We start from the raw sequence: 14898 nt of genomic DNA, 5'->3' as shown, positions 1-14898 counted from the left end.
GCAAGCTTAAGCTATTGTGACACCAGATATGAGTGGTGGCACTGGGCAAGTGGGCACAGTATCCACTGTGAGCCTGACACAGAAGCTGGCAGACAACTAACTGCTATTCAATCTATTACAGTGAAAAACTTTTTTGTTTTTAAATGCAAGCTTAAGCTATTGTGACACCAGATATGAGTGGTGGCACTGGGCAAGTGGGCACAGTATCCACTGTGAGCCTGACACAGAAGCTGGCAGGCAGGCAACTGCAATTACATTACACAGAAAAAAAAAAAGAAAGAAAAAGCAGACTGACGTTCTAGCCCTAAAAAGGGCTTTTTGGGGTGCTGTCCTTACAGCAGAGATCAGATGAGTCCTTCAGGACTGTAGTGGACACTGAATACCCTAGCCTAGCTATCAATTTCCCTATGAAATGAGGAGCAGCCACACTTTCCATCCTCTATCTAAGAATGCAGCTTCAGAATTAATCTAAAATGGATGCTGTACAGGAGGTGGGAGGGTCTGGAAGGGAGGGTCTGCTGCTAATTTGCTGGAATGTGTCTGCTGATCGTGAGGCACAGGGTCAAAGTTTACTCAATGATGACGAATAGGGGGCGGATCGAACCGCGCATGTGTTCGCCCGCCGTGGCGAACGCGAACACGCTATGTTCGCCAGGAACTATTCGCCAGCGAACAGTTCGGTACATCACTATTGGATTGTCTCTGAACATTCTGCATGGATGAAGGGGTATTGTCATGGAATAATCCCTGCTGGACTGTATTGGTACAAGGGGTAGCAAAATCGGCGTGGGAGAGGAAAACCTATTGCTGCCTGTTCACTGATGAAGAGCATGCATAGTTAGAGGTAACTGTGATACATTCTGTACTTAGTCAATGTATCAGCAGTTTCCTTTGTAAATTATCCATATTTAGCTCTTTGCTTATTAGGTTCCAGACATTATAAGTCAAGTACAACATTTTATAAACCGCTATGGTTCTGCTATAGGAATGCAACACAATATATAAATTATTTGAAACATTTGTGGTCAAAAAAGAAAAGGATATAATGTCGATTGCAATTTTTTTTAATTATTGACACACAAATGTGGAGGATTTATCTGGTCCTTTTTATACTACTTCTTGCTTTCATAAGTCTTAACAATGGTGGGTTGGCATTCATTATTCACACTAGAACTAGGTAAGTTACAGATGTATTTAGAGTTAGGAGGGGTTGCAGGCATATGTTGTTGGAACACATTTCATTTTCCAATACTCTTAACCAGCCTAAAGGTGCAGATTCCTTACAAACGTATGTGATGTAGAATTATTAAAAAAAATCTTATTGTATTTATATTGAATTGCTGCTCTAACTCTGTATTAACCTGATACTGTGACAAATCCTCCATTTTGTCCTCATAACCTGACTTCTTCATATGAAAACTACATTACATGACAGTATTTCTCAGCACATCTAATACAATAGACAAAGACTGTATTCTCCATAAGGATATGACTAACCCAGGAACAGTTGAATTTCCCCTAACTCGCAACATAATATAATTTAAAGGCCATGAGAACACAGTAGTAATGAAATGTTCTATTCATAAGAGACCTTGCACCTAACCACGAGATTTGACATCACCGACCGAGTAAAATGACGCTCAAGACCCCTTGTCCCCCACCCGTGTCCGAAAAAGTACCACCTCTTGGTGGGTGGACACGGAACTAACCACTTAGCTTTTGATCCAATTAATTATATTGATAGGTGGACACTAACCCAGACACTTAACAATTAATCCAATTAATGATGTTTATTCACTGATATCTTGATAATCAATGATGACGAAAATGTCTCTTAAAAGGGCCTGCGCGCCCGCTGATTCTGCACTTGCCAATAAATTTCCTCGAAGTTATTTTAACCTGAACTCCGTGTGTCAGACTGAATTACTTCAGCGTATATACGCAATTCAATTCTCTTTAATTTGGACAGGAACAGATAGACACTTAAACATTTTGGTTTACTGAAAAAGTACCATAACAACTTTGGCGCCCGAACAGGGACTCCGGGCTATGTCTGGCCGGTGAGCCGTCCTAAGGAAGACAAGGGTGGACGGAGGAATCCAGGGGGAAGGAAGGGAGACTGATCACCTCCAAGTACACGGTAGAGACTTCTGCAGAGCCACCGGTATGTTCCGGCCCCTTTGATTGACCCGTCCACGTGTCTGTGACTGCTTCCCGGGAGGACATCAAAGACAGGTAATATCTTGCCCGGAGTCTTATTACCCATTTGTTACCTGCATTTAGTCTATCTGTTGCCTGGGTGTGTCTAGTTTGGTTGCCCGGGCTGAATGTTTATTTGTTTCCCCTTTTTGGGATAAAGGGGGGGGGTGGACCAGTGGTAGTTTGCTTGAGGGTCCTGTGTTTGTCTGTTTTCCCCTTTTTGGGATAAAGGGGGGGGTGGACCCGGGGGATTTGCCTGGAGTCCTGTTGCCTGTTTTACTCCTTTTAGGAGCCACGTGTTTGTGGCTGTAGGGAAAAAGGGGGGTTGACCTGTGGATGTGTTCCTGGGGGTCTTCTTTGCCTGTTTACTTCTTTTAGGAGCCTCGTGGCTGTGGCTGTAAGGAAAAAGAAGTTTGTGGAATTGTGGGATCTGTGTAGAATCATAGTTTCCTGTGATCCAATTTTGTGTCACTTTGATAGCCTAGCTAGCTTCACTGTGCGCTTTCGGACCATCCAGCTCTAGTTGAGTTGGGGACGTCCTGACCCGGACCATCCAGCTCTAGTTGAGTTGGGGACGTCCTGACCCGGATCCTTCGGCTCTAGTTGAGTTGAAGGTCCACTGATTATTTTAACTGTGGTAGGAGACTTAGCCTTGTGGCAGGGGACTCAGTTTCCTGGGGGGATTCAGGCAGGCATTGCTTGTTTTCCGCATCACGTGGTAGTGAGACTTATAGAGTGGGTTTTATAAGGGCACTACGGGAGTGAGGGTGGCGTGGCCACTTTAAGTGGACTGCTGTAACGAGGGAGGCTAGAAAGGATTTCGGACCGGTGTTAGCTGTTATCCTTGGCCGCTGGTAGTGAGACTTGAGGAAGTCATTCTCCGAGCGGGGACACTACGAGGTTGAGAAAGGTGACTTTGGAGTAAGCACATGTAGAAGGAAAGGGATTACTGTTGATTTCATTTGAACTGTGATGCATGCACTGTATTTCAACTGTACTGTTGTTTTGTTTGTTTAATGTGGAGTCATTTAAACTCCTGTATCTGTCTCTAAGGATTTTTCTTCCCTTACTCTTTACCTTTTCTACACTTCCTGTACTATTATACTATCCACTCCCATTCCTCTTAATAGAGAAGTGATTGGTCACACACTTCTCACCTCGCTCCAATCCGTGTCTACCACCCCGGGTAGGCGGATTCAGTGACTAGTCTACGTTTTGGGAAGACGCACTTGAGAAAGACCCACGATTCTCAGGTGGCAGTCGAGCATTGTAGACGTTCCGGTTCAATTTTCCTTATCTTTCCCTATATCTGGGACGCTGGTGTAGGGGAGAAGGGATTATGGGGCAGGATTTAAGTAAGCCCAGTAAGGGCTGGTTAGCATGTGATTTAGTTGATGACAGAGAGGGTGAGGAGATGGTTAAAGGTGTTGAAAAGATTGCAAAAGTTTGTAAAATAGCTGTGCCGACATGTGGTAGATTACAACCAGAAAGTTGGCGTAGATTGTTGATGGAAAAGAAAGGCAAGCTTGCAAATTATGATTTATTAAAAACAGCTGAAGCATGGTACAGAGTAGCAAAGGCTATTCAGCAAGAAGGTTGGGTTGAAGAAGAAATAATTCACAAGGGTGTGAAAATGTTTGTGTATCATAATAATTGTGTTGCTGGGGCTCTTCCTCAGCCAGCGCCCCAAAATGGCGCCCGGGGGATGTCTATCCCAAAGATCCAGTCAGTAATGGGAGATTGCCAGCTGATTAATCCTCCCAATCCCCATCCCGTCACCTCTCCCGTTTGCCCGGTCCTAAATTCTGATGGATCCTACTTTTCCCCTTCTCCCTCCCTAACATTCCCATCATCCTCATCCATCCCCAAGCCACCTTCTGAGTCTAATGCTAACATCTCATCTGCCATTCCTTCCTCACACTTTGTCTCCGTAGATAATCCTACCCTCCCATCTGCATCTGCCCAGTTCACTAACCCCTCCTCTCCTGCCACTGTCAATCTTGCTGATCCCACTCCGGCTCCTCCTCCTTCAGGCACCTTTACTGACTCTTCCCCACCCTCTCCCTCGCCCGCCCCGACCACAGCCCAGTTTCCCACCCCCTCTGCTAATCCCTCCCCAACCTCACTGCCCACTCCAGGTTCCGCCCCAACTCCCACCCAAATGGCCTGGCCATACCCCTTCCCATACCCCTATCCTCACTGGCCATACCCCTTTCCCCAAGTCACTCCCCAGGTTCCGGTCATGCCCAGTCCGGTTCAGTCTGCCCCGGATGTGCCCACATCCAACATGGCCGCCACGTCTTCCCTTAACCCCAATGCAACTTCCTTCCCCGCCTCCAATATGGCGGCCCCCAGCCATTCAGCACCCCTGATGCCGGTGCTTCCCGGTGATTACCGGTCCCAAGGTTATGACCCAATGGCAACTCCCGCCTCCGGAGCTCCCTCCTATCCCCCGGCCCTGTCTCCTCAGGTGTTCCCCTCACGCAGAAGGTCCCAGATAATAGAGCTAGATGAGGAAGAGGATGACAGGCTGTCCCAGGGTTCAATGGAGGCTGCGAGAGCCCACCGTTCTATTGAAGATCCCTTCGGCCATCAGGGTCGGGGAGAACAGGCCCCTCCTAAATATGTCGCTTTTAACCCCACACAAGCTAGTGCTTTAATGAAATCTCTCCCTGACCCAGAGAAACAGCCCATGCCTTTTTACCGAGGGATAGTTCAGATACAAAAGACTTATTCCGCCGCCTGGCGTGACCTACTGAGCATTTGTGCTATTAAAGCAGGGGATGCATATTGGCCCAGCATGGCCCGCCACCTCAGTACAGATCTGCTTACAAGTGATGTTGATTATCCCTCCGGAGTAACCTTTTGCAATCAATTGAGAGATTGGGCTAAGGATAAACTTGCAGATCAAGCTGCTGGCCTTACTGATGTTGTGCAAGACAAAGGAGAATCAGTGGAAAGGTTTCATGCAAGATTATATCAAATGTTTACAGATTTGGGATTTGATCTCACTGACAAAATTCATTCACAAATGCTATCAGGTGCGTTTGTCCAAGGTGTTAAAGATTCCATACGAAAGGGAATCATTGCTGCACGCCCTGAATACAAGGTTGTTCCCCTAGATACGTTACTCCTAGTTGCTAGAGGTTTGGAATCTGCCCAAACCCCCAGAAGACCCAATTCAGCTCCTCTCATGGTGGCCCGTGCCACCCCCATCACCCCTGGCACCAAGGGTGTCAAGTTAGAGGACGTAACATGTTTTCATTGTGGGGCTAAGGGACACTACAGAAGTGACTGTCCAGAACCCAAAAGGGAACCGGGGGAGCCCAAAAAGTTTCCTACAGGGGAGCCCAAAAAGTTTCCCAAGCCCGCCCCGGCCCCTAAGACCATGAAAACGGTTCCAATTGTTGAGGAACCAGATGATGATTAGGAAATTGGCAAACCTGTGTCATTAACCCCTGTCATGGCAGTGTTTACAGGGGATAAGGGGGGGGGGCCACTTGCCACAGTGACTTTACCCATTGAAGGCCAACCTACCACATTTCTTATCGACACAGGCGCAGCCCGAAGTGTTCTCAGAGAACAAGACCTGCCAGACCCATCTTTCTTGTCAAGTATTGATGTCTCCTGTGTTGGAGTGGATGGCCAACCGAGACACAGTCCTCTAACAACCCCTCTGCGGGTTGGCACAAGCTTACTTGCTCGTTTTGTAGTTTCCTCCACATGCCCAATTAACCTGTTAGGCGCTGATGTCCTTTCACGCCTGCAGGCGTCTATAACCTTCACTCCAGATGGACAGGTAGAGATGTCTACACCTCTATCTGTTTCTGACACTTCAGCCCTGTGCTCCTTACCTTTGATGCTGCAATTAGATATACCCAATGAGCAAGCAGCAGAACCTAGGTCCAATTTCCCAGATGAGTTAAAAAACTCAGGTGCCTGCTAAGTTATGGTCCTCAGGCCCAGAGGATATAGGTCATCTAAATGTCCCACCTGTGGTGGTTAAGCTTATCCCAGGAGCTAAGTTACCAAGGAAACCACAATATCCTCTAAAACCAGCACAGGCTGCAGCCATTTCTATTCACATCAAAGCGCTCCTGGAAAAGGGTGCTTTAGTGGAGTGTAAATCAGAATGTAATACTCCATTATTTCCTGTGAAGAAGAAGACTCTAAAAGGTGAGCCAGTAAAGTACAGGATGGTTCAGGATCTCCGTGCAGTCAATGAAGCCACTGTCCTGGACACCCCTCTTGTACCAAACCCCCATACCCTGCTCTCTGGCGTCCCACCTTCTGCAAAGTATTTCACAGTCATTGATCTAGCTAATGCCTTTTTCAGTGTTCCACTAGATCCATCCTGTCAATACCTGTTCGCTTTCACCCATGAAATGCAACAATATACATGGACTGTCATGCCCCAAGGGGCACAAAATTCTCCAAGTCAATTTGCCAAAGCCATGTGTACTATTCTTGACCCATGGCAAGCTGAACACCCAGAAGTTGTTTTACTCCAGTATGTGGATGATTTGTTGCTCTGTGGAGATGATATACCCACTACTGAAAAATGTTCAATTAGTCTGCTTTGCTATTTGGCAGAACAAGGATGTAAAGCTTCGCTTCTCAAGCTGCAATTCTGTCAACCCTCTGTGATTTTCCTTGGACATTGCCTATCTCAAGGTACCAGACATCTCACTCGGGACCGAGTCAGAACAATTCTGGACATTCAACCCCCAAGGACTTCAAAATCTCTTCATGCCTTCTTAGGCCTCATTTCCTACTGCAGAGCATGGATCCCAGAGGCCTCTCTGCTTATGCAACCTCTCTACGATGCACTCAAGTCAGATCCATTCGGCCTGACCAACGAAGCTCTGGACAATTTCAAATCTCTTAAACGTGCCATTGTCTCTGCTCCTGCCTTGGGCCTACCAGACTATACCAAGCCCTTCAAATTATTTGTCTCTGAAAGACTAGGTCATGCTACAGGAGTTCTTACCCAAACTAATGACTTAAAAGGCCGCCAGAGGCCTATTGGATACTTTTCATGCCAACTGGACATTGTGGCTAGAGGGACCCCTTCCTGCCTTAGGGCTGTTTTTGCTGCAAGAGAACTTATTGAAAGAACTTCAGACCTGGTCCTTGGCCACCCGTTGGTTGTTTTGGCCCCTCATGACATCTCTGCCATTATCAACCAAGTCCAGCTCAAGCACGTGTCTCCCGCTAGACACCTACGTCTGCAATGTCATCTTCTTCTGCCTGACAACATTTCTATACAAAGGTGTCAAGTTCTTAACCCATCCACTCTTCTTCCACTCCCTGAGGGGGGTATCTACTATGGGTTTGTCACAGATGAAACCTACATTTACCTTCTCTGTGGATGTATCAAGAAAATGCATCCACATTTAACTTTTCACGAGGACAAGACACCTCTCTGTGAAGGTCCAGATTACGCCTTCTGTACCATGTGGTACAAGCCAGACATTACTCCTGAACCTTGCTATGAAGATGAGCTCTACCACTGGTTTGAAGTAAAGCTCACTGCCCAAGATTTCTATTGTGACTCGGAAGGCAACAGCATGGTCCTGATCCAACTGCCCCCAGAACTCAATTACCTATACCATCATTGGGATACTGCTATTCCACATATTCCTGTTACCAAGTTAAAGACAAGATCATGGAATGACCTTGGGCCCATGGCAAAATTATGGGCCACCATGGATGAATCACAACTACAGGAAAATGGCATTGCCAAATTCCCAGCAACTGACCTTCTTGAAGCATGGCCACGACATTTCCTGGAAAAAGAATTTAAAGACCTAGTTATAACAAATGACTATGACCCAGAAACTCCTCATGACTGTTTCGAACAGATGAAAATGGAAACAGTACACTTACCAACTGTGCATGAGAATCCATTACCGGATCCGGATTTTACTCTGTTTGTGGACGGTTCAAGGTATGCTGATGAAGAAGGAAAATACCATACAGGATATGCCGTAACCACAACAGGGGAAGTTCTCAAGTCATCACCTCTACCGCCAGCAATGTCTGCGCAAGAAGCTGAATTGCAAGCCCTGACTTCAGCATGCAAGATTTCCAAGGGAAAGCGTGCCAACATCTATACAGATTCAAGATATGCTCTGGGTGTGGCACATGACTTCGGCCTCATTTGGAAGACAAGAGGATTTCTTACCACTGCCGGTACACCAGTCAAACACAGCTCTGCAATCAAGGAACTAATGGATGCCCTCCTACTCCCTGAAGAAGTGGCCATTTTGAAAGTAAAGGCACATGGGAAATTGGATTCAGATGAAGCAAAGGGCAACCATTTGGCCGATCAGGCTGCTAAGCAAGCAGCCAGAAATTTGCAGGAAGTGGATGAAGAAGTGTCCGGTCAAGAAGAAGAAGTTCCTATCTTTACCTTACAAACTCTTCCTACTGACCTAAGAATTCTACGAGAACAACAAGCTATAATTACCCCTGAAGAAATCCAGAAATGGAAGAAGAAAAGAGCTGTCCTAAAGGACGGAATTTACTACAACAATTCTAAATTTTGCCTTCCAAGAAACTTATACCCAGCAGTTGTCCAATGGGCCCATGGGCCTGCACATCTGTCAAAAGACCTAATGGCCGCCCTCATTCAAAAATATTATGAAGCACCTGGAATCACAACCCTGATCAACAGCTTCTGCAGGGCCTGTGTCATTTGTGCAAAATGTAATCCAGGAAGACCAATCAAGGTGCCTGCAAAGCACCTAGCAAAACCCATGTACCCATTCCAGAGAATTCAAATTGATCATATCCAAATGCCCAAGAGTGGGTCTCATGAATATGCACTAGTAATGGTGGATATGTTCTCAGGCTGGCCAGAAGCCTACCCTGTAGCCAATATCACTGCAAAAACAACCGCAAGACGCCTACTTACAGACATTGTATGTAGATTTGGACTTCCAGAAGTCATTGAAAGTGATCAAGGCCCAGCCTTTACAGCAACAGTGACTAAAGAAATTTGGACTGCTCTGGGAGTGACCCTAGCCTTCCACACCCCTTACCACCCACAAAGTAGTGGTAAAGTAGAGCGCATGAATGGCACTCTAAAAGCCAGAATGTTAAAAATGTCACAAGAAACAAAAATGCCCTGGCCAGAAAGTCTGTCAATAGCTTTGTTCAGCGTTAGGCACACACCTAGAGGGAAACACTCGTTATCCCCATATGAAATTCTATTTGGGACAGCACCCAGGCTAGGTTGTTATTATCCACAGCAGTTACAGCTTCAATCAGATGTTTTAGTAGACTATGTAACTGAACTTGCAAGTGCCTTGAACAAAATACATGCCCAAGTTTTCTCTTCAATTCCAGATCCTGATCTGAACACAGGTACCCATAACCTGCTTCCCGGAGATTGGGTTCTGGTTAAGAAGTTCGTGCGGAAAAGCACCCTGGAACCAAGATTTGACGGGCCATTCCAAGTTCTCCTGATCACCGCAACTTCCGTCAAATTGGCCGGCAGGCCACATTGGATCCACGCTTCCCACTGCAAGAAGTCTCCTGCCCCAGAGGAAGCAGATACCGCACAACCATGTACCTCTGGTACACTGTCTCCTTAATTAGTTTAATTAAGGCCCAGCAAGTAGCCATCACTAAAGATGCTAGTGGGTACACCTTCTGGTATAATTCATCATGTACCCGTGTGGCTACCTATACCTTTGATTATTGTGACATCGTAGAATGCCCATTCACTACAACACAAATCCAGAATATCTATAGAGATATCCCTCATGTAAAAGATCCATATGTTTGTGTAGTTGACAAACAATGGGGGCATAATTGTGGCCATTGGGGGGCGGCGGGATGGAATGCCGGACCTTCCTGGGGCTACAAGCCAAAAAGTGCCTTATCTAAAGTAGATGATCATGGTAGGTCCCTCCTTCAAAGAATGACTCTGAGAAAGCCTGGAGGAGGCACACCAATGAAATTAATTCTTAATGTTGAGCATCCAAGCCCAACAGATGCAGACCAGTATGTATTGGGAATGTACTGGAAAAAGGGTTCCTATACTAAATTAGGGCATTTCTACCTTAAAGATATGTGTAATTCCCCTGAGTGGCAAGGAGCTACTCATATGGTCACAAACCCATTAAAACCACACATCCAGTCCTTTAAGGACATGATGGCCATTGCTAACCCCACCTTTGAAGATACTATGGCCGCTGAAACAGGTTTTAATGATGTTAACCTATGGTTAGAATGGATGAAATATAATGCCAACAAACATAACCGAACCGCATGCTATGTGTGTGGTGGTGCCCGGCCTCATCTGGGCACTGTACCTTTAACCCTGCCAGTAGATGAAGAAAATTGCATTTTAAGTCTTTTTGCCTACCAATATAATTTCAACAGGTCTCAATGTCAAGCATGGACAGCGGAGTATCCTCTTATAGCCAAAAATGTAAGACCTCCTCATGGTGTTACCGTATATAAAGCTCTCACGAAGACTATTGACCAAGCGACACCCACTTTCACACTACTTGATGTTGATGACCAAGATTTCCAGGATCTCAACTCACCCTGTTTGCCGCTGCAATCCATCCCTTTTGATGATAAAGTGCGAGAGTTCTAGGAAGGGACCACCTTAGGGACAGCATCTGTCAGTGAATGGTAAAGGCCCCGTGTGGAGAAGCGGTGGGTTAGCTGCCGTGGGATACCCGTGGGTGTGAAGTGTTCGAGAGCCATACTGACAGATGAGCTAGCCTAGTAGGGTCAGAAAATAGGGACAGACTTGCACTTTGCATTAACACCTAGCTAGCGGCCACGGGGTTTCTGTGCCTTTGGGCTAACACGTCTTCTGGTATTAACAAATAAAGTTTTTATCTCTTAGAATCTAACATTTCATAGGGGGGACTGATGTAGAATTATTAAAAAAAATCTTATTGTATTTATATTGAATTGCTGCTCTAACTCTGTATTAACCTGATACTGTGACAAATCCTCCATTTTGTCCTCATAACCTGACTTCTTCATATGAAAACTACATTACATGACAGTATTTCTCAGCACATCTAATACAATAGACAAAGACTGTATTCTCCATAAGGATATGACTAACCCAGGAACAGTTGAATTTCCCCTAACTCGCAACATAATATAATTTAAAGGCCATGAGAACACAGTAGTAATGAAATGTTCTATTCATAAGAGACCTTGCACCTAACCACGAGATTTGACATCACCGACCGAGTAAAATGACGCTCAAGACCCCTTGTCCCCCACCCGTGTCCGAAAAAGTACCACCTCTTGGTGGGTGGACACGGAACTAACCACTTAGCTTTTGATCCAATTAATTATATTGATAGGTGGACACTAACCCAGACACTTAACAATTAATCCAATTAATGATGTTTATTCACTGATATCTTGATAATCAATGATGACGAAAATGTCTCTTAAAAGGGCCTGCGCGCCCGCTGATTCTGCACTTGCCAATAAATTTCCTCGAAGTTATTTTAACCTGAACTCCGTGTGTCAGACTGAATTACTTCAGCGTATATACGCAATTCAATTCTCTTTAATTTGGACAGGAACAGATAGACACTTAAACATTTTGGTTTACTGAAAAAGTACCATAACATATGTATGTGATTGGGTATGTACATTTTGTGTATACATCTCTGTATAATGTGTGTATATGAAGCTATGTATAATGTGTGCATGCAAGATAGTGCATCATGTTGTAGGAAATGGTTGGTGGGTATGTAAGTGAATATTTGTTACTGGAAATATATATATATATATATATATATATATATATATATATATATATATTGGTCTCTTGGTGTAGATAATATTACCCTACAGTCTCTTCACAATTAAAAATGATCTCATCATGTCTCTCTCTCTCTCTCTCTCTGTATATATATATATTGTCTATCTATCTGTTCTATCTATATATTTACAGCACTGACATATACATGTGTGAAATCAGCTGTTTGAACATGTCCGTATTTCCATGGAAACAGAGCAGCACGCATCTCAGCTGTGCCACAACCTGCTGTTAAAAATCCTGCCTTACATCAGAAAAATGAAATAGAATAAGGACATATTTCTCTGAGTGTGCCAGTTATGGATGTAATGTAACCATGGCACAACATTTTTAAACCCTTTTGCCACAGTGATCGTTTAGTCCTCACATGGAGTGTAATTTAACAGCAGAAGTAGCTTTGCATAATTACTATATCACTGCCAATCTATAAAAGTTCCATAATGATCTCCCTTATCACAATGCACTGCAGATTATCTTTCAAATGTCCACATGGGGTGGCAAAAGAAAGCTTGTTTGCGGACAACTTTAGTTGAGTGGATATCATTAATTGGAACTCAGAAATCCGGGAATATATATATAATCTATATTCATAATCCAAGGATAAGCCCACTCTAAGCAATGTCAATGTTTCAGTCTACAAGCAAGACTTTCATCAAGATGGCTCAGTTGTTAATGGAAACATTGGCACTGATTTGTAAATATACAGAGATACAAGATAGTTAGTCAGCGCTAATTGACACACAGATAATGGGTAGGCAGTGGCCCCAACAAAAGGAATCCCTCAGAAACCCTTTGACAAAATCACGAAAAAAGAAAAAGAGAGAAAGGGCTGTGCCACAAGTAAATAACGATAAAAGGTACAACTGTGTCCGGCACAAAGGCAAATGGGCCTAATGGAAGAAAAAGAAAAGTCTCACAATATAAGTTCTTGATATCAAAAGATAAAAGTCAGTGCTTGATAGGGTGTAGTGTCCTCAGTTCGACTTAGAAAAATAGAAGACAAGAGACAGGGATAGGTGATAGTGCAGCTTGTTAGATTCAGTCAGATACAAGTAAGAAAAAATAGCGATGGAACACTCACATTTAAAAGAGCTCTAGCCAGCTCTAGCAGTAAGAGTGTACAGCGCTTTAAAGGATATACAGCAAGTGTCCACCACGTCCACACCAAGATGATATAGAAGACAGGAGACAGGGACAGGTGATAGTGCAGTTCTTAAATATGTCAGATAAAAGTAAAAAATAGCTGAGAAACTCTTACATTTAAAAGAGCTATAGCCAGCTCTAGAGGTAAAGGCGTACAGCAGTATAATGCCCACTTTAAAGATTATACTGCTGTTTACATTGCAGCACTAAGTCTGCCTTAGGGGTTGTCTACCAGACAGCCACTTGGGGCGCTTCCGAAATCATAATGGACTTTTGGTCCGTTATCTGACGCTGAACGTTCTCACGCTCATTGCGGTATGGAGGAGGGGGCAGGGCTTCGACACAGCACCGAGGGACATCGGCACTGGGATCAGCTAAGTAAATGAAGAGTTTTTAAGCCTTTATTTACCAGTGAGTGGGGGCGCGTCAGAGGGGGGAGGCAGAGGGATCGGTAGTGCCAGGAATACAGCTTTGTATTCCTGGCACTAGAGTATCCCTTTAAGGTTTCAGTCCAGAGTGATCACAGATGGGAAGTGGCAAATTATCTACATGTTAATTGGTAGTGCAGTTTTTACCTTATTTTTGCTTTTTTTTTATATACATATATGACAAACTAACTCCTTTATCTCATCTATATCTTTTGAATCTGCTTGAATGTTTTGTGAAATTCTAATGATATTTTATAAATAATCAGTGTATGAAATATTGAGAAATGACACTCACATCTCAACAATTTCATCTTACATTAATAAATAAAATGTACTAACTGTGCTTCTTTTTTTAAATTCCAATCTTTTTATCATAGCCAATCACGCCAGATCTGCTAATGAGTCCGAGTGATAGGGATGAAAATGAGCTTGACATAGATTACCCTGAGGAGCGAGGCAACTGGACCGGAAAGTTGGATTTTCTATTGTCCTGCATTGGATACTGTGTTGGCCTGGGAAATGTTTGGAGATTCCCATACAGAGCTTACACCAATGGTGGAGGTAAATAGCCACCAACATATTATTGACTGTGAGTGTGCACTTTGTTTCTTAAAGGGCAACTATCATCACATTTTGTAATACTTTTATTACATGTAATGAAACTTAAGGCTTTTTTAAATGATGTATATTATTATTATTATTATTTTTTAAAGAAAATTTCACTTTTTTTATCTGGCTGAGAAGACACAACTTTTAAGTGAACTACTGCTGCTCAACCTAACCTTCCTGCTGCTGTGTGTTCATACAGAACAAACAGAGCAATCACTACAGCAGGCAGATTAGGTTTAGCTGCAGTTGGTCACATAAAAGCAGAGTCTGACCAAACATGGCTGCTCAGCCAGATAAGTGAAATGTTCTAAAAAAACAAATAATTTTGGATAATTTAAAAAAATATCATTACGTTTCATTAAACATAATAAACGTTTCAAATATCAAGAACTGAAATTTGAAGATAGTTGTCCATTAAATGTGTTAAAGGACAACAGTCTACAAATTGTCACTACTTTATTTCATGTCTTTATTTCAAAAGCCAAACTAACCAACCTATGATAAATTATAAAATAATAAGAATTTTTATCAAGCATCCTTTTTTTCTTGTTTTTCCTGTTTGGCTAGGTTGGACTTATATTTAAATTATTTTGAAATTTCCTATGAATTCCCAACAACTCTCTAGCAGAGTTTGTTTTGCCGGCAAATTTCAATTTAGTTTTAGTCATTAGCTTTTGACTAAAAAGCTATTTAAGTTTTAGTCGT

At 43.6% G+C, this 14898-nt stretch overlaps 1 protein-coding gene across 1 annotated transcript in view; it reads left to right on the top strand.

Moving 5' to 3' along the window:
* SLC6A7 (solute carrier family 6 member 7) overlaps nt 1-14898 on the top strand; it is a 145629-nt gene that overhangs the window by 37506 nt on the left and 93225 nt on the right. The window contains exon 2 of the mRNA XM_063447898.1: nt 13962-14145. Within this exon, the coding sequence (XP_063303968.1) occupies nt 13962-14145 (184 nt within the window). The remainder of the gene's footprint in view (nt 1-13961; nt 14146-14898) is intronic.

This window comes from Pelobates fuscus, chromosome 3 (assembly GCF_036172605.1).
Source record: "Pelobates fuscus isolate aPelFus1 chromosome 3, aPelFus1.pri, whole genome shotgun sequence".
Lineage (NCBI taxonomy): Eukaryota > Metazoa > Chordata > Amphibia > Anura > Pelobatidae > Pelobates > Pelobates fuscus.
The sequence above is the reverse complement of the archived record's forward strand: the minus strand, read 5'-3'. Positions and strand labels throughout refer to the sequence as shown.